The 20009-nt window shown below is 42.2% G+C and overlaps 3 protein-coding genes and 2 non-coding genes across 6 annotated transcripts; all 5 read left to right on the forward strand.

The window, feature by feature from the left end:
* Window positions 1-6344: 6344 nt before the first annotated feature.
* prim1 (DNA primase subunit 1) lies at window positions 6345-10801 on the forward strand. Its single transcript, XM_084479553.1, has 13 exons — window positions 6345-6523; window positions 6632-6789; window positions 6909-7015; window positions 7226-7299; window positions 7415-7551; window positions 7762-7820; window positions 8017-8126; window positions 8355-8446; window positions 8542-8674; window positions 9513-9582; window positions 10028-10137; window positions 10235-10333; window positions 10434-10801. The coding sequence occupies exons 1-13, from the start codon at window positions 6415-6417 to the stop codon at window positions 10451-10453; spliced, it is 1278 nt and encodes a 425-aa protein (XP_084335679.1). The 5' UTR covers window positions 6345-6414; the 3' UTR covers window positions 10454-10801.
* Window positions 10802-12099: 1298 nt separating this feature from the next.
* Window positions 12100-19592, forward strand: naca (nascent polypeptide associated complex subunit alpha). Of its 2 annotated transcripts, XM_084480136.1 has the most exons (9): window positions 12101-12160; window positions 12722-12796; window positions 15584-17614; window positions 18163-18248; window positions 18462-18539; window positions 18650-18796; window positions 18945-19073; window positions 19162-19284; window positions 19469-19592. In XM_084480136.1, exons 2-9 carry the CDS (start codon window positions 12727-12729, stop codon window positions 19481-19483), a joined length of 2679 nt encoding a protein of 892 aa, XP_084336262.1. In that variant the 5' UTR covers window positions 12101-12160; window positions 12722-12726; the 3' UTR covers window positions 19484-19592. The 2 variants fall into 2 exon arrangements, with proteins under 2 accessions (XP_084336263.1, XP_084336262.1); XM_084480137.1 differs by lacking the exon at window positions 15584-17614 and having other exon boundaries at window positions 12100-12160.
* LOC311360057 (uncharacterized protein) lies at window positions 12804-15574 on the forward strand. Its single transcript, XM_084480138.1, has 2 exons — window positions 12804-13855; window positions 14034-15574. Exon 2 carries the CDS (start codon window positions 14144-14146, stop codon window positions 15071-15073), a length of 930 nt encoding a protein of 309 aa, XP_084336264.1. The 5' UTR covers window positions 12804-13855; window positions 14034-14143; the 3' UTR covers window positions 15074-15574.
* On the forward strand, window positions 18314-18385 carry LOC311360304 (small nucleolar RNA SNORD59). The gene has a single exon (XR_014638398.1). It is a non-coding gene; the product is annotated as a small nucleolar RNA SNORD59 (small nucleolar RNA).
* On the forward strand, window positions 19326-19397 carry LOC311360308 (small nucleolar RNA SNORD59). The gene has a single exon (XR_014638402.1). It is a non-coding gene; the product is annotated as a small nucleolar RNA SNORD59 (small nucleolar RNA).
* Window positions 19593-20009: the final 417 nt, after the last annotated feature.

The following is a 20009-nucleotide window of genomic DNA, read 5'->3' on the forward strand; positions in this document are numbered from 1 at the left end:
CACGTGGAAGAGACTGTTATTGCAGGATCGTAGCACGATTTAATTTATGTTTTAAATCCTCTGACCAGGTAAATCCTTGTTTTTCTTAAGTATGTTATTTAGGGCCGTTTATACATCCAATAAGCATCAAAACAAGTCACAGGAATCTATCGCATTCCAATTTCAAACCGTTGTTCGTTTTTTTTTTGTTGCGTTTTTTTGATACGCGGTTCCATTTGGGCGGGATTAAAGGGATTTGCCAAGGTCAGCACTCTCGAACCAATCGGTTCGTAGATTTCTGGGTTTGCTGAGGTAAGAATACTCCCAGATGATCAATGGACCAACTAATCGAATGCAACTGACTTCGGCCTGATTTCATAAAATCTAGAGTTCCAAAATAACTTTGCCAGAGTAGTTGTAGACCCCTGGCAAAATATCCTAAAATGTTTTTTTGTTGTTTGTAGGATCTGGAATAATGTTATCCTTTCCTTGGATATCATTTTTTATCCACATGATCTTGAACGTAGTATTGGAAGTACCAACAATCAAGTAGGCTACATTAAGACCCCTTTGACAATACGTGATACATAACACTCTTTTTCTTAGATAATAGGGTTTATTCCTCCAAACAAAAAATAAAGTTTAGTGTCTTCACTGTTTTAAACACTCTGACAATGTGAAATTCAGACCTTCTTTACGATACGATGATATGGCAAATAACTATGACAAATAAAATTGTTAATAAAATTTACTTCAAAAAAGTAAACTAACAAAAGTCAAGCACAATCCCTCTGGAAGTCAACAGAAAACAAAGTTGAAATGTATTTAGTATTATTATTTTCCATAATTTTCTTAAAGTAGCCATAGTGCATTCTGTTGCCACTTCTCATTGGATGCTTACAACTTATAACGGAAGTGAAGGAGCTTCACATATAGGATGCATGGCTTGTCTGGCTGACATTCCCAGCTGTGCTCGAGAATTCTCCACACCGTCTTTACACTCCTACTGGAGCCGCGTCTTCAGCATGGCCAGGGGTCAATCTTTCTCTCAGTCCTCCTTCATCTATAGAGGGATATGTCATGGCCATTCTTGGCGTCGCCTACAGAGAGCTAAAAATGGGGCCGTCAATGTATTTGAGTTATTTCAGGATACAATGTTTAGGCTGAACTATCCACTTCAAACTTCGTCATTAGGTTGAATGGCTTTACCAACAGTTATAAGCCGTTAAGCCCCATAAGTACGGGTTAGTGGGGTCCTTCTCTTGCTGGGCAATGTTAAATGATATGCATTTTACAGTAGGCATATTTAATGGTGCAACATTTACATTACAAAATCTGAAACAGTTCCTCAACAAAATCAGTTTGAAAGGTTTCACTGAAAGAGAAAAATACTTTCAGATCGCCTCATATGTAAAATGTACAATAAAAGCATATTTTGTAAATAATACATTTTATATAATCATTTGTCATGTGGTGCTGGTGGGAAGGGGTCTCTTGGAGCGTGGGACGTCTAATAAATTCTAGAGAATAAATAAACCAGCCAAACAAGAGTTGAAATATTCAGTATGTTAACACTTAACTGTAGGACTGGTGTCACAACACGCCTGATTTCACCATTCATGGCCCACTTGCTATTATCAGCTACTTCTCATCAAGAGAAGGGCCCTCAAGTGTAAAGAAAAAGGTTTTTATAGAATAGTTTCACTATTTTGATTGGATATTGAAGAGGTACAAAATAGTTGTTGCTCTCCAGGAGCTCAAAGATACCATAGAGTTGCCGTCCCTGAATATATTCAGGGGCTTACTCAGGCACACTCTTACATAGCTACTACAGAACTCAAACATTTTGAGCAAATAGTAGTAAAGAGAGTTTATAGCTGGGTTTGATTCAGGAAAAACAAGGCACTGTTACAAAAGTGTCAGGGGATCTGAGTTTACGATGATCATCAACCGTTCCTCCCAGAGCACGTTAAGGCATGTCCGGATGTTCTCCAAGGCTTTATGTCCTAGGAGTGATTCAACCGAGAGTGCTAGAGGGGTGGAACTCGTCTCGTTCCACCCTACTCTGTCAGCTTCCTACTCTCACATGACCATGGTTCCAGATCTCAATGGATCTACCAGTTTACCCTCATCAGAGGGTAACGACAGTATATTTGTCTCTGAAACTGAGTCCCACTTCCCTGCTGAAAGCAAGCTTACAATCTGCCTGCTACACTGATGAACACCACAAGCCATCTGCCTCATTCAAGCCCAGAGATATGGTCTGGCTGGCAGCTTAGGATCTTCCTCTAAAGGTGAAGAGTTGAAACCTGGAATAACTTCATCAGTGTCCAAGCAGCCCCAGTCTTCTTGCGCCCCTGAAGCTTTTCCTAGGAAGGGGGGGTCCTGTCCAGACCACCTGCTCAGCATTCTGGTTCTCTGCTTTTGGGTCCATCCTGAACACTTCTTTAACACTGGGTCGTGGAAACAATTCAGCATGCTTGCAGAGATGGATGGCCCAGTGTCACTTAACACTGATGGGCCAGTGTCACTCAATGCGAGCTGCTGGCAAGCCATGGGAGGTGTGACATGGTGCATCCCTTGCAGAGGTCTGCACAGCTACAACATTGGCAGTGGATAGGAATATTCTAACAAGCCCAAAGAGGATAGGGGGCTTTCCCTCAGGGCCCCAGTCAAAACCGGACTTCCCTCAGTCAGCGTTGCGTCTGGCAGGCTGGCATAAGTGGTCAATTCTCCACCTCTCAGTAGAGGTTGTGAGGGTTGTTATGACTAGCATGCCTTACTAGCATGCCTAGCATGCCTTACTAGTGTGCCTTACTAGTGTGCCTTACAAAGTGTACTTTTGTAAATAGTTCATTTGCAACCTTGGGCTAGTCTCTCAGAGAACAAAGGGAGCCTACAATGTAACCACACATTATGTTGTTCATCTATTAACTACCCCACACCCCAACCTGCTCCATAGAGTCAAGTGTGAAATAAGAAAATTGCAAACAGTGAGAAACACTGACAAGTACCTGCTTGTAGATTGTAGACCATGCAGGCCATTTTCCTCTTACCTCTTGAACAGTACATCACTTACATTAACATTGGCCTCTCTCCCCCTCAGCCCGCCTCCTCTCTCCCCTCAGCCTGCCTCCTCTCTCCCCTCAGCCCACCTCCTGTCTCCCCCTCAGCCTCCTCTCTCCCCTCAGCCCTACATGGGGAGACACGGGAGGTGAAGCGGCGCCTGATGGCCTTCATGGTTCTTCGAATGGCAGCTCTGAAGCCCCTCAATCTCTTCACCTCCTCCACAGGCCGCTTGTTTGCTACAAAGGAGAATAAGAATAATTGAGCCTGATTTACTAACAATAAATCACCACAATATTCATGTGTTTGTTTGGCCAGGATCTCAACTGAAAATCGCCAACCAACACATGGTCATTTAAATACTCTACTGTAGGCTAACATTAGACCAGCATTAGAGACGTACAACTAGAGCATCATTCACATTGTTAAACTGTAATAAGTCCTTAGTACCTAAGTATCCGCTGGTCAAGCAGCAAGCTAACTCAGGACCACCAGGGTCTCCTCTCTTTCTCCGTCTCGCTGTCCCTCAAGGTTCTCTGTCCCATTCTCACCTCCAAGCACTGGATGGATGGAGGCTCCTCCTCCCCTATGCTGTCAGCAGCCTGTTGAGGAGGCCATTCATTCAAACGAGTAATGGATTGTGGTAAGTATCGCTCCTGTTGAAATCAACTTTCAAACCCAAACATTGGATGGGACCAAGGAATTTTGTTAATGAAAAGCGTAGAGGTGAGTGCATGCAAGTAGACGTGTAGGTAGGTAGACAGACGGTAGCCCATCCAATCATCTCTTTTGCCACAAATAATGATTGGACAGGCTTATAACCACCCTGAGACAGGCACAGATACCGGATTAATATTAATTATAAATTAATTATAAATGTATTATTGTCATACATACTTCTCTTTTGGCAAGGGCAGAGAGCAAGAGCGTCACTTAGTTATTTAATTGGCTGTTTTTTTTTTAACAATGTAAGGAAGTGCCCATATTGGGAAATCAATAAGAGCCCTGACTTGTTATTATCTAAAATTCCCAACCCCTAGTGTCCACTCTCTGTGTTGGTTTCAGCGAAAGATAGGCCATACTGATCTTCATCAAGAAAATGAAATGTGAACTTGCAAGAACGGTCTCCCAAGGCTACCCCCTTTGGTGCATTCAAACTAAATGTATGTTGATTTCTTCTAGGATACACTGGGATCTGTATAATGATGGACCGACTGAGATATATGGTGAACTGGTGAAAGAAAGACTCTGTGAATGAGTAATGGACTGAGGCTGAAACTTGCTCCACCAGCCAAGTCCATTGTATCTGTCACGATCTCTGATACTATTTCCTTCAGCTCTCTTTCAGAAAGCATTACAGGAAATAAAAGAAACAAGCAATAATGAACCATCTGGAAACTACAGGCAGAGGGCCAATCCCTACTCAGAAAATAAGAATAGCACAACTAGTGCTCATAAGCAAAGCTCACTAATGAATATATGTGAAGCACTTTGAGTCAGCCTTGTGTATGAAAAGTGCTATATAAATAAAGTTGCCTTGCCTTGCCTTGCCTAATGAGACCAAGTAACACGACTATGCCTTAGTGAACACAGTGTGATGTTCAGGGACTCACACACATTCCCGCCCCTCTGTTCTGTCCATTACTTGGGCGTTTCTCTCTAGGTCTGTGACCTGTGATGGAACCAATCCCAGGTAAAAGACCCGGCTGCTCATGGTTGAGCAGCTGGAAACAGTTGCCTGAAACCAAAACAAGGATCTCTCACTGCTGGCAAAACCAATAGCGCAACAATGAGAAATGTTTGGTGAGAAAAGCATAAAACACACTTTAAGTTACAGCTTTGAATTGAACTTAATTTGAGGACATTACCATTGAAGATTATAACACGCAAACAATTAAACAATACTTTTGGAGTGCTGAACGTTGATTATTTACAGCCCTAATTGGCCAACCTATTGTAAGTGTGGTGGAGGCTCCACTGCTAAAGGAGCAGACTTACCCCAATGAGCTCAGCCAGCTGTCTGTCAGGCACCTGGTACTTCTTTGTTGGGTCAGAGAGGTACTGTGGCACAGCCAGCTAACCCTAGCAGAGGGGAGAGAAATAAAAACAATCATTAAAAAGTAGGTTTACTTTAGGTTTAGCTCACCTAGTAGGTTTAGTTAAGCTTTATTTTCTTAGTGACTTTAGTTTTTTATTTATTTAGTTAAAACTCCTAATCGTCCAAAGCTAACCAACACCATGTGACGGTCTGAACCCACTGGTTGACAGTGCACTATTTAATTTGTGTGTGTGCATGTACGTGTGCGTGTGCGTGTGCTGTGTGTGTGTGTGTGTGTGTGTGTGTGTGTGTGTGTGTGTGTGTGTTATGCTATCATAATCATGTTTGATTAAAATATGTTATTAGCAGAACAAGTCATAGTAAAATAAAAGTAATAGTATTAGCGGTAATATAAGTAGGAATATAGCATAGTTTTCATGGCAACATCTTGAGTAGCCTTAACTGACACGTATGTTTGCCAAGTTGCATGTCCCTGATATAAACCAGCTCATAGAGAAACTATGGCAGAGAACAATAAATAAATAAAACAATACAAAAACACTACAGGTTACCTGGACACCTGCTCCTGGTACCATGCATGCATTACCATGATGGATAAAATATATACATGTTTTTTTATTTTTCTCTGAATAAATGTCTACAACAACAAATTATATCAGATAGGCCTACATCCCTAATATAAATATTTGTACATGTATATTTAAGAATTAATTTTTCATACAGTGAATGTATTTATAAAGCCTAAAGTCAGAGACTAGGCCATTAGGCCGACCCGAATCAGTAGGCATAATAGTAACTTTGTTACAGTGTAAACTCTATGGGCAACTGAACACAATAGATCCTCAACATGGCACACAGTGTCAACATTGTGTGTGGGGTCAAAGTGCTGACCTCTCTCGCACCATGGTCTACAGGTAGGCCTACAGATGATCTTCAAAATAAAGGAGATGAAGCGAAACCGGAAATGTTAGTTAGTTATTTGTTTCGACAGTAGAGGTCCCTATATCAAAATGTACGATCATAGCCTGTATACAAGAGCAAATCAATGTACGAGTAAATGGTATATTGGAATATTATAAACCGTATTTTACTAATTACTCTATATATTTCGGAGGCGATTTTATTATACAAAGTATAACAAAACCATGCTAAAATAGTTTGTCCCGGAAATACGTCATCGAGGTGGAACTGGATCTTTGAGACTTTCGCGCGCGTTCTCCAAACCTGCTTGTCTGTCAGACTGACGATATTTTGTTGATATCTGACATTTCTGAACGCTTCGGTGGGTCACAAGAACCGTTCATCGTAAAATGACCTCAGCAGACTATGAACCGGCTTCTTTACCCGATCTGTTGCCGCTCTACTACCGACGACTGTTTCCGTTCTCTCAGTATTATCGTTGGCTAAATTATGGCGGAGGTAAGTGTGTATCACCACCACTCTCAAGTATGCGGCTCCCTAACTCTCTTTTTTGACAATGATGGTGATTGACCAGTCTATACCTAATCCAGCCATTGTATGTTTTAGTTCAGAAGAACTACTTTCAGCATCGAGAGTTCTCGTTCACTTTGAAAGATGACATCTACGTCCGCTACCAATCCTTCAGTACGCAGAATGAGCTGGAGAAAGAGATGCAGAAGATGAACCCCTACAAGATTGACATAGGCGCAGTGTACAGTCACAGGGTAGGATGCTTACTGATTGAGAGCGCCATGTTCCTTAACCACCTTCACTAGATTATTTCACTAGTAGATTCCCTATTTCCCTCATTCATGCTGTGATTTGTTTACTTTCTCACCCGTAGCCAAATCAACACAACACGGTCAAGTCTGGGACCTTCCAGGCTCTGGAGAAGGAGCTGGTGTTTGATATTGATATGACTGACTACGATGACGTGCGTAGTTGCTGCAGGTAAACTGTTCTGCATGGACAACTGATATGACGCATTAGCCTTTATCTAAATGTGAATATTGATGCACACCAGTGCCTCTTACTAGTTAACTAGTTAGCTGATTTGGTTCAAAACAAAATCAGGACCTTCAGTTTGCACAATAACATAGCGCCTTGGAATAGGTAGAATTTAATTTGAACAACAACGCAATGATAATGTTGTGATTTTAGTGCGGCTGACATTTGCCCCAAGTGCTGGACCCTGATGACAATTGCCATCCGTATCCTGGACCGAGCTCTTCGGGGTGAGTTTTTAAAGGAGCTTGACTGATTCACTTTATCAAAGCAATTCTTTGCACGTACTGGGCAAAGAAAAAAAAAGAGGTAAATTTGTGTTTCTCTTCAATGAACCTTTTTAAGAGGACTTTGGATTCCGGCACCTTCTGTGGGTGTACTCTGGAAGGAGAGGAGTGCATTGCTGGGTGTGTGACGAGGCAGCAAGGAAGCTGTCTGTAGCGGCCCGCTCAGCTGTTGCAGAGTACCTCAGCCTGGTCAAGGTACTGTTACAATTTAACTTCCAATCTTGAGCAAATCCTAATCCAAGTCCTTTATTCGGACCACTGGGTCCGTGTTTCATTATTCCATTCTTGAGCATTGAGTTTTTAGTACGTCAGGACTTGACACTTATGCACACTACAAGATAATGCTGCAGATCTATCATAGGTACTAACCAGTGATCATTGGGGGCATTTGTCTTGTCTGTACAGGGAGGGGATGAAACTATTCGGAAAGTAGTCTTGTCAGATCCAATTCACCCCTCCATCCGGTGAGAAAACATTCTCTTCTAAACACTCACTAATTTTATCCTGTAGTTACCATTTAAATGTTATGCACCTCTACTAGATTCATTCAAATTGATATTTTAGGCAGTTATATTCATGTGTATGCAATATTTGCATGTATTTGTTGTTTGTCTATTTTCTCTTTTTCATGTGTTCTATTTTCGCTATGATTTCCAACAGAGATTCTCTGACGGTGGTGGAGCACTATTTCCCACAGTATGCCCTACAGGACCAGGCGATCTTGGGACTCAAGGAATCTGTTGACAAAGTGCTGGCCCTGGTCCCTGAAGATATCCTTTATGATCGAACAGATAGCACTTATTGTGATAGTGTAGAGTAAAACCAGGAGTTTTATAAATTGTTGATTTCAGGATTCTATTTTTGTTTTGTTTTGGGTAGTAATGCTGAAGAGTTGAATGAACACTCTACTCTTTTTTTTTTTTAGTTTGCACATATACCAGTAAAGTTCTCTTGAAGCATCAGAGTCTAGCCAAACCTTTCTTTAACTCTGTGCTTACATGTTAGAAAGGATTTACACGTGTACTTTGAGTCTGAGAAGAACCCTGAGAAGCGCTGGGGCCGGCTGAGGGCCCACGCAAAAACCAAACAGGTCAGTGTTCAGGATCACATCAAAAGATATAGAGGATAACACTGTACACATACAGTGTCAGTTATAATATGCCGTTGTCCTATTTGCTTTCTCAGGCCAACAGCAAGAAGGGCCAGCACTTTGAGAAAGAGATCATGCTGCAGTACTGCTACCCACGGCTCGATGTGAATGTCAGCAAAGGGGTTAATCATTTGTTGAAGAGTCCCTTCAGTGTTCATCCCAAAACTGGTGAGGAAAGATGTTCTAGAGCAGGGGTCGGCAACCCTAGGCACGCATGCCACCACTGGCACGTGGCCGCATAATCATTGGCACACTTGCAAAAAAAATGTTATAATAAAAATAAAAATCGTAATTTTTATTTTTTTTCACTGCTACAATGCGGCAGCATAATCATTACTACCGATTTCTTTTTGCACTTTATTCTGTTTTGGGCATTTCCTCCCAGTGCAAATATGTTTAAATGAGTTACTGAAAGCAGTGTTCTGAAATGGGATCAATTAATAATTATTAAACCTATGTTGCGAGTAATAGAGTTATAGATATAGTAATAGAGAATATTTAAAATATTGTTGCAAGTGGCCTGTATGCATGGCCTTCACATGGTTTTTGCAAAGCTGTACATGTCTTAAAGATATTGATGTGGATGTTTCCACCATTCTCATATAATGTCTCTGTTTTTTACATTTCTTACAGTGCAAATATATTTTTGAATGAGTTTCTGAAAGCAGTGTTTTGAGATGGGATATAGGCCTATGAAATGATAATTTGTAAGCCCATTTTGAAAATATAACAACAACAATAACACTTCAAATGTTGATGCATGATTGTGGACTATATGGAAATAATAGGCTACAATTCCAGATCTTCAATGTTTTTGGTCACGGTATCATAATTCAGCTTAATACTTAATATATTGTTTCTTATGGCACACTCATTAACGAGAAAATGTCAAACTGGCACTGCATGTTGACAAGGTTGCTGACCCCTGTTCTAGAGAGACTCGACACAATATGGTGTTGTGCACTGAAGTTGGTTTGACCTTCAATGTTTTCTCTACTGTGACTAGGGCGCATCTCTGTTCCCATTGACCTTAAGCAATTGGATAAGTTTGATCCGTTTGATGTACCAACAATCAGGTAGGCATTCTTCACCTTCGTCTTCAAAATTACAATTCTGTCCACTTCTTGGTAGAGTTGACATATGTACAGTATTAATATCTAGAGACTGTAGACATTTCTTTCAGATTAATCAAACAAACCAAAGAGGTTTTTACTTAATCAGACTTAATTTTATTATCATTCATGTATGAACCAAATATTAGATTTCTGAGGCATTAAGCAGCTAATTGTTGGTATTGGTACTTAAATTAAATAAATACAAAATAAACAATTAATTGAATACCCAAATTCCTTTTAAACATTTACTGCGGAATGCACTGATCATTGCAGAGCAAATACATTTTACATCTTAATTGTTTTGCTTTTAACTCAACACACAGATTCACATTCCTCAAATGTATTTCTGACATTGCTGAAAGCTGATCTATTGATACTACGTCTTTATTTTTAAACATCACACTAGTCTTATCTGCAAGGAACTGGATCGACCCAGGGTGGGGGAGGAGGAAGAGCAGGTGGACAGCAAGGAGAAGGACGGTGATATAGATGCAGTGGAGAGGCGAAGGATTAGAGGTACAATACAGCATGTTCTACATTTTCTTTTGATTGATCATGATTCATGAACACACAAATTGATTATTTGTTATTATCACTGAATCTTTCTAAACAGATTACAAGCGGACAAGCCTAGCAAAATATGTGAAGATTTTGGATCAGTTCTTGGATGGAGTGGCTCAGTCCAACAAAGGAGAACTGCTGAAGAAGAGTGGTGGGTTTGAGACCAAGATGGTGTCTGCACATGAAACAAGAGTTATTTTGCATGATGGCAAATGTTTTGTTTTTCACATTGTTTTTCTTTTAATCTGCAGATCTTCAAAAGGATTTCTGATTGACCCTCACCTATTCGCGTCACCAATACAATTCCATGCATCTTGTTGTATAGATCATATTTTTTATAAATTGTTTTGTTGATTTTTTTCAACCACATAAATATTGAATCATTGTTGTTCTTATTTTACTTGTGGATTGTTGTACAGACATGTGTTTATACACAGTGTTCTAACAATGTACTTTTTTGAGTGTGGTACTGGAACACTTAAATGAAGTCAAACATAGACAAAAAAAAGTAATTATATTGACAAGATCTCTCTGTTTAAACCTCTCATTTAAACAGCTCTTTTTCGTGCTAACTGTATTGGATGACTACAACAAATCGACCTAGTATCCTCAAACCATGTTAATGTTCTGTCTTGGACATATTAATCGTAGCTATTATATGAAATTCTATACAAATGATATAAACCTTGTTTTTATAATTACTAGTCAATTGAAAAGGCATTTGTATACATTCTCCCTGAACCTAGAGATACCTCCCTTCCTCCCTCTAATTGAAAGGTGTTCAGGTAGTTTGTATTAGCATTGCCACTGTAGCCAAAAAGTCTTAATACTGGGGCCTGCCAATCTACTGACTTCTTTGCTGTTTGGATTCCTTTAACTGTCTTGCTGACATATCTGACTGTCCACTTCTCCCATAGTGAATTACAAATTAATTAGCTTAGCTGCAATTCAGCTCCCGAGCTGGCTAGTGTTCAAGGGTTGATTTTAAAGGAAAAACAGCGCTCCCCTTAAGTATTGGGACACCCTACCCCTTTGCGGGAACGCTCAAAATCTAGGGGAAGGGGGAAATTGGGACAGGGCCCAAGTCTCTCCTGCCACGGCTGGATGGCCATGGCCAATCCTAAACTCTCCACGATGGTCACTTTGTTGTTACTATCCACAATGTCAAAGTTTCCCTCTATGAATCATGTACATCCATTGAATATATGCTTGGTCGATTGCTGCCTGTATTGCCCCTTGATCGTGCTCTAAAATCCAATTACTTAGCTGACATGTGTCCTAAAATAAGTTATTCTTCATGTCCCAATTAATTTATAAGTACACCAACTCTACCTACTATCATTCAACCATGGTTATACCCCAATCATTCTCAATACATTTAGTGGAAGCAGCTGGTACATGATGAACTCATTCTGAATTAATTAAGGTATTGCTGTTTGCAACATTCCAAATGAAACATTTATATTTTCCATCAGGATAAGAAGCTGGGGGCCTGTATTGATTGTAGTGTTGGATGTAATTTAGTTTCAAGATTGATTATTTGTATTACAGTTATGAAACAACTTTACTTAAAAAAAATCTCTTATGTCCATGTAATTTGTATTTGTTGGATTCACTGTGTAGCTGATTCGTATTAACTTAAAATTCGTTTTAACAAATAGGCTACTAACCAAAAAGTCACATACAGGACGTTAACGCCCTTGAAGGCTATCGCGAAGCACAAAGACATAGTTCTCAATTAAATTTAATTCTGAAACAAAAATTGAAATCAAAGTAATATCAAGGTTATCTTATTAAACCTAATCACAACCAATCGAGTACCTTCAATAATGGAAATGGAAAAAATGGATAGCAGCACCTTTCAATGTGCACAAGAATTTCACCCGGAAAAAGATCGAACTGCTAAACCGGATATTACGGCGAGCGAGGGGTCAACAGTTCTCTCTCACAGCCATCTTGGATATAACATCCTGAGTCGGTAAGTGTCTCTCACAACAATCTAATATAATCTGGTTGTTTATTACATGTTTATGTTTTTCAAATATACGTAACATCTTTCTAATGAATAAAGACTACCTTCCCATGTAGTTATTTTTGTTTTCCAAGTCACACATAGTCAAATAGGCTTGTTGTATCGCCGACCATTGGCCCAAAATGGGGGAACATGACTTGAGTTTCCTAGGCATGGAGCCTTGTTCATGACAAGCGTGAAGCTTTACCTCTACGTTCGTTTAATACACGACGGTAGTGTCTAGAAGTCTGTATGTAGAGTTGTATCTTCTCGCTACAAAATGATAAGGTAAACGAGGATCTCAATGCAAGCGAATCTCGCCTCTGTAGATAACATATCCACAGAAGCTAGCGCTCGCTATGGAACTACAATGAGCCGAAGCATGTGCATTAACTTATTTTTTTTGACCTGGCCAACCTTTTAAGCAAAACTAAATAGTAATCCTACTAGTGATGGTTTCTGCCTATGTACAAACAAGTGACATCGTGTATTTCATTGTTAATGAATAGTATAACTCTGCCCTATCAGCTACCATGCCAGGCGAAGCAACTGAAACGGTCCCAGTCACCGAGCAGGAGATGCAGCAGCCTCAAGTTGAGACTGGTTCGTATTCAATTTTACACTACGCTTGCTACACTGACTAGTTTTCACTGGGATCCTGGTATACTTCGATTACATGGGCCGTACGCTCTACTTTGGCTCAATCATGTTCACAATCGAATAGTGTAAAGATTTAAGTGACTTGGCCAAGCAGGCAAGGAGCTGGTTTAACAGGTGATCAGTCTTAAGAATGTCACTAGACCTCCCTCAGTAACACATGGCTGTATCTGCAATCATCTGTTGCTTGGATGGATATTCTTAACTTAAAGATCACCCAGGTCAGGTCGGGACTAGGCCATTCTGCAATTAGATTTATTATTTAAGATTTCAAGTTGGTGAGTGTTTATTTTGTACATTTAAATTATCTATGGTTACATACATATCGCTTATCACAAACACAAGAGTTAACCAGGATCCCATCTTTGTTTACACACTTGGTGATGTGTGGTGGTTTTGTTCTGACAGCTAGGTTTGCCACATAATGCATGCACGGTTTGGGATTTTATGGACTAATATGGCATGGTTTGTATTTAACTGTGGTTTGTAACCTATATTGTGGGTATTTAACTATTGTACTTGTAACAATATTAATCCTCTTATATTAACAGTGTTTTATGTGTACGTGTCAAAAAAAATAAAGAATTTAAGTCATTGAGGCACTGAATGGTAATTGGAGGTTGACACATATCTAGTCCATGGAGAATTTTCATTCTGGGTGGGATTTATTTTGCTGGTATGGGCAGGAATATTACATTTTTATTTTTATTAGTCAAATCAAATGGTTCTAGCATTCAAAATAATTCTCTTAATAACAAAAAAGTAAAAACTAAAAAGTTTAGATTAATTGCTATAAATATACCTCCTAATTCAATACATTGCCTTTTTCAATGGATGTCATTGTTTTGACATTTCTAGGGGAATTCTTTTTTGTTTTTTGATTAGTTCCACTGCGTGTGTTAACAACTTGAAAGCGGGCCACAAAGACATCTTGAATCCACTTCATTTGTACACTGCATGGGTTTTGGGACAACACTTGTGTCTACACCCCACTTTTTATACACGGTGAGAAACTGGTTATGGCATACTTAAGCATCCTCACATCCACGATAAGTTGAGCACAATCCCAATATGTTTGTAAATAACATGTGTGAATGTTATGGTATGCAAGCAAAATGGCTCCTCACACTACTGTGACCGCCCTGTCCCGGGCATCCTCCTGTTCCTCCCTCCTCTATATCAGCGGCAGTGGAGTTGAATTCCTCTGCGCTCCCTGAGAAGGCCGCACCTGTAGGAAACGAGGCACCCCAGCTGGAGAGTTCTGTGCCTTTAGAAGCTTCTGTTCCTAAAAAGATGTCTGAGGACGTTTCTGAGGCCTTTGATCAGTTAAACGGTGCTACTGCAGTCGAAGTGGCCAAAGATCAGGATGTAGAGTCTGCTGTTGAGGTAGCCTCTGTTGTACAGCAAGAGACGCCTGCCAACCCTTCAGAGGCTGCTGCTGAACTGCCACCAACTGATGACCCTGTCCCCCTGGCTGAAGCTTCCCCTTCTGCTTCAGGAGAAGAAAAGGGAGCCAATGCTGATGAGTTAGTTGACAGTCAGGAGACCGCTACAGTAGTAGAAAGTCGGGAGACCGCTACAGTGGTAGACGGTCAGGAGACCGCTACAGTGGTAGACAGTCAGGAGACCGCTGCAGTGGTAGACGGTCAGGAGACCGCTGCAGTGGTAGACAGTCAGGAGACCGCTGCAGTGGTAGAAAGTCAGGAGACCGCTGCAGTGGTAGACGGTCAGGAGACCGCTGCAGTGGTAGACAGTCAGGAGACCGCTGCAGTGGTAGACGGTCAGGAGACCGCTGCAGTGGTAGACGGTCAGGAGACTGCTGTAGCTGATGAAACTGATAGTCAAGCTCTAGAGTTTACTGATGAAATTGTGGCTGAAGTGAAGTGTGCAGCTGAAGTGGTCCCAGTGGATGCTAAACCGTCACCTTCCAAAGACCCACTTGTAGACAGTGAAGCTGGGAAGGCTAGTGTTGCTACAAAATCTACCGATGTGGATGTTGACAGCTGGAAAACTGCTACACAGGACCCCGGAGTAGTGTCTAGTGCCAAGAATGTAGATCTAGCCTCTAAAAAGGAGAATCCAGTTGAGAGAGAACCTTTTGCAGTCAACAATAAGGGCATCCAGTCGAAGCAGTCTAATAATGCAGGCGCATCCCATTCCACCCGACAACTGTCAGGTGGGTTAACATGCATAATATTCTTATCCACACACCTTTACCCTTAAAATACTATAGAAATGTCAATATGCTTAGGTTCAATTTTGGTTGAGATTTTAAAAGGGTTGTAAAAGGTTGGTTGGTGGTTTTAGATTAAAGCCTCTTGGTGAAATCTTAATTGAAGCAGGCCAGTCTAACAAAAATAATAAAATATAAACTTGAATGAAGCCACAGAGTAAAAGCAATGACATAAGTAGTTGCTCTAAAGTTACTATATAAAAAACAACAACATTTTAATATGCCGTCTAATTGCATGTCAGTTACGCCATGTCCTGTAGTTTGCTATGCAGTGACATTAAAGTGTAAACACACAGTAGGGCTTGGTTTGTTGGTTGATCAGTGCATCTTCATCTTGAGTGTGTACTGGAGCATTGCGTGAACAGGGTGTGCATTTTGATTGAGGGTGTGTTTTCCCTTTAACCGTGTGAAGGGATTATGCCTTGCCCTTTGATAATATAACCCGCATGATAGCATTTACCATCAAAATCACTTTTCAAGAATCAATTTGTTTTATCTAGCAACACCTGCCCAAGCTGCCACCCAGAAACCCAACGCTGCTGGTGGCAATGTTAAGGCCAAAGGCAAAGATGCCAAGAGTGGGGCGGGTGCCACTGCCCCAAAGGCTGTCCCTGGCAGAAGAAAACGATCCTCAATGTCTGCCTCTTCTGCATCTCCTACTTCCCCTAAGAATACTCCTTCCTCAACCCCACGCTCCCCTGTAGCATCTCCTCTAGCCTCTTCTAGTGAATCCTCTAAAACCCCAAAGGTTGTAAAGGCTGGTAAACAAGGGAAACCTAATAAAGGCGAAGCCTTTGGGTCTCCTTCAGTCCCTACACCTGTGGAATCTAAGGCACCTCCTGCTGAGTTAAAGCCAGTAGACCCTAAGCCAGACCCAATTGTAGTGAAGGCTAAACCTACTACTGCCCCTGCTGCTTTTAAGGTGACCTCAAAGCCTGCCGCTTCAGCCCCGGTTTCATTTTCAGATGCTCTTGAGTCTGGCCCCTCCAAAGCAGTAGTTGAAAATAAAACCGCCTTACCAAAAGCAGCCCCGGTTACAGATGATCTCCCACCCCTCATCCCACCAGAGAAGCCAGTCAGTATGCCAGCTGCTCCTGTAGAAGCTGTGAAGTCAGCAGCCAGAAACGAACCAGCTGCGGCTAAATCCAGTGGAAAAGCTGCAAAACAAGCATCACCTACACCCAAGGCAGAAGCACCCAAGTTGGAGGTTGTGACCACTGTACCCAAGGTAGAGGCTGCCAAGCCAGCACCCAAGGTAGAGGCTGCCAAGCCAGCACCCAAGGTAGAGGCTGCCAAGCCAGCACCCAAGGTAGAGGCTGCCAAGCCAGCACCCAAGGTGGAGGCTGCCATTCCGGCACTCAAGGTAGAGGCTACCAAGGTGGAGGCTCCCAAGGTAGAGGCTCCCAAGGTGGAGGCTGCCAAGCCGGTGGCACCCAAGGTGGAGGCTGCCAAGCCGGTGGCACCCAAGGTGGAGGCTGCCATTCCGGCACTCAAGGTAGAGGCTCCCAAGGTGGAGGCTGCCAAGCCGGAGGCTCCCAAGGTGGAGGCTGCCAAGCCGGAGGCTCCCAAGGTGGAGGCTGCCAAGCCGGAGGCACCCAAGGTGGAGGCTGCCAAGCCGGAGGCACCCAAGGTGGAGGCTGCCAAGCCGGAGGCACCCAAGGTGGAGGCTGCCAAGCCGGAGGCACCCAAGGTGGAGGCACCCAAGGTGGAGGCTGCCAAGCCGGAGGCACCCAAGGTGGAGGCTGCCAAGCCGGAGGCACCCAAGGTGGAGGCTGCCAAGCCGGAGGCACCCAAGGTGGAGGCTGCCAAGCCGGAGGCACCCAAGGTGGAGGCTGCCAAGCCGGAGGCACCCAAGGTGGAGGCTGCCAAGCCGGAGGCACCCAAGGTGGAGGCTGCTAAGCCAGCGCCCAAGGTGGAGGCTGCCAAGGTAGAGGCACCCAAGGTGGAGGCTGCCAAGGTAGAGGCACCCAAGGTGGAGGCTGCCAAGGTAGAGGCACCCAAGGTGGAGGCTGCCAAGCCAGAGGCACCCAAGGTGGAGGCTGCCAAGCCAGAGGCACCCAAGGTGGAGGCTGCCAAGCCAGAGGCACCCAAGGTGGAGGCTGCCAAGCCAGAGGCACCCAAGGTGGAGGCTGCCAAGCCGAAGGCACCCAAGGTGGAGGCTGCCAAGCCGAAGGCACCCAAGGTGGAGGATGCTAAGCCAGTGCCCAAGGTGGAGGCCCCCAAGGTAGAGGATGCTAAGCCAGCGCCCAAGGTGGAGGCCCCCAAGGTAGAGGCACCTAAAGTGGAGGCTGCCAAGGTAGAGGCACCCAAGGTGGAGGATGCCAAGCCAGCGCCCAAGGTAGAGGCACCCAAGGAGAAGAGTCCCATGCCCCGTAAACTTACATTTGCTGAGGCTGTTGCAAAACCTGTTGTTAAACCTGAAGTTGAGCTTATCAGTCCACCCCCTTGTGAATCTGAATCAACCCCCAAATCTGCCCCTTCATCTGCTAAAACCTCAGCCAAGGCGGTGCCTGTGATGAAGAACGACAAGGGTATTTCTGCTTCGTCCTGTCCGTCCCCTTTATTTGTGGTTGCCTTTGTGATGGTGCAATCTTGATTAGTGGTGGATACATAGACTTGTATCTTAAAAACAAATATTTGCGCTTATTTATATTTAGCACTGGCCTGTTTCAAAGATCACCTTGTTAGGACTATACCTTTTGCAGTTTTATAATTTAGATATAAAAAGAACAACATTCATTGCGTGTTCTGCAGTGAAGGTTGTTCTTGTATGAGCAGGTGTTTCCCATGATTTCAAAGGGTTCTGTTTTAAGGGTCCTTGTTTGTCGTCTCGTGCCAGAAAAAAAGGGATATCGGGGGTATTGGGTGGTAGAGGATATAACCACTCATGTAAAAGTGCTTATATTAAAGAAAAGAGAAAATGTGACTACATATCAAATCCCTGTTGACAGAATTATTTTAACTATGTTAATTACTTTCCAGGAATATAATTATTAATACAATCATGCAATTGGGATAATGTGTGACTTTTTTCTTTAGTAAAGCAAGTTTATTAATTGCTTTATATGTGGTGTTATAGGATCTGGCACAGAGTCCGACAGTGATGAGTCGGTACCTGACTTGGAGGAACAGGACTCTGCACAGACACAGACACAGCAGGCCCAGGTGAGAGACATGTTAAATTTGTCACATTACAGAATAAATGTGAGGTTTTTTTAATTGTTATTGACTCTTCTGTGATGATTGACACAGTGACTTTCGTTCTTCTGAGTTTACTGAAGCCATCCTCTGTTCTGAGAAGAGCAACATATATGAATGTCATTTGTTCATTAAACTAAAAAAGGGTCCTTCAGAGACTGATTGAATGTCTTCCAACAGCTTGCAGCTGCTGCCGAAATTGACGAAGAACCAGTCAGCAAAGCCAAACAGAGCCGCAGTGAAAAGAAAGCACGAAAGGTAGGGTAACTTTTGTGTGGGTCCTCCGTTATTCTCTTAAGACCGTTTCTATGACAGATCTATCCTGTATGTTTATGAGGGGATTTATAACATAAATGTTGTTTCTGCAGGCAATGTCAAAGCTTGGTCTGAGGCAGGTAACTGGTGTCACCAGGGTCACCATTCGCAAGTCCAAGAACATCTTGTTCGTCATTACCAAACCAGACGTTTACAAGAGTCCTGCATCAGACACCTACATCGTCTTCGGTGAAGCTAAGGTATTTAACCAGCAATCTCTATTCTTGTGTTACCATACCGTTGTAAACAATATTATAGTGCCCTATACATCAGTGTGGGTATACTATGTGAAGCCAATATTTTATTGCCGAAGGATGAGATATTGATATTCGTGTTCCTCTTCAATAGATTGAGGATCTTTCTCAACAAGCTCAGCTGGCCGCTGCTGAAAAGTTCAAGGTACAGGGAGAAGCTGTTTCAAACATCCAGGAGAACACACAGACGCCAACAGTACAGGAAGAGAGTGAAGAGGAAGAGGTAAAATATTGTCAACGGAAAACCGACAATGATTTGGTGGCTGTAGTATGGTATATTACCTGTTTACTGAACTATGTCTTTTGTTAAGGTTGACGAGACTGGCGTGGAGGTCAAGGACATTGAACTGGTCATGTCGCAAGCCAACGTGTCTCGCGCAAAGGCTGTACGGGCCCTGAAAAACAACAACAACGACATTGTCAATGCTATTATGGTATGATATCCAAACACTTCAAATTTTGTATTCAGAGTTCCCTTTTTATGATGATTGATACAGTGACTTTCGTTCTTCTGAGTTTACTGAAGCCATATTCTGTTCTGAAAAATGGATCAACTTCTCTTGGCTTGGCTATTTAATATTTTTGCACATATCCTAACACATCTTTTTGTCTTTGCAGGAGTTGACAATGTAATCGGAACGCTCGAAGCAAAGTGGTCAATAAAGGTTGCTGATTTACTCTACACTTGTTTGTACAATTTATACCCAAGATGGAAATAAAGTTGTGGCTTGATGAAATGAAACTTTGCTGTCTCTGATCTTGATTTAAAAAAAAAAAAGTAACATTTAAAATGCTTGTGATTTGGAAGGAGCTTAGTAATTGTGCTGATATTAATACACAATATTTTACTTGGTTAACACTCATGGTATACAGAGAATGTGGGATGAGATCAAATTTCTTAATAACAAATATGAACACAGTACTTGGAACCAAATATAAAATGTACCCTTGTATTAAGATTAGGCCGAAATCCGAAGGCTGCTATTGAGTGGTTCACTAGGATAAGCATGCAGGAAAATTAATTTTACTATCTATATAAATATACTGTTTTCACACTTGAAGTAGTAACTACGCTTAAAAGGCTGCTTGGAAATAAAGCCATGTGCTTCCTACATTTGACCAGCAGCTGTCTGTGAAGGCTCTAGTCTAGAGTCCTACT

The sequence above is a fragment of the Micromesistius poutassou genome (assembly GCF_964030765.1).
Source record: "Micromesistius poutassou genome assembly, chromosome: 15".
Taxonomy (NCBI): Eukaryota; Metazoa; Chordata; class Actinopteri; order Gadiformes; family Gadidae; genus Micromesistius; species Micromesistius poutassou.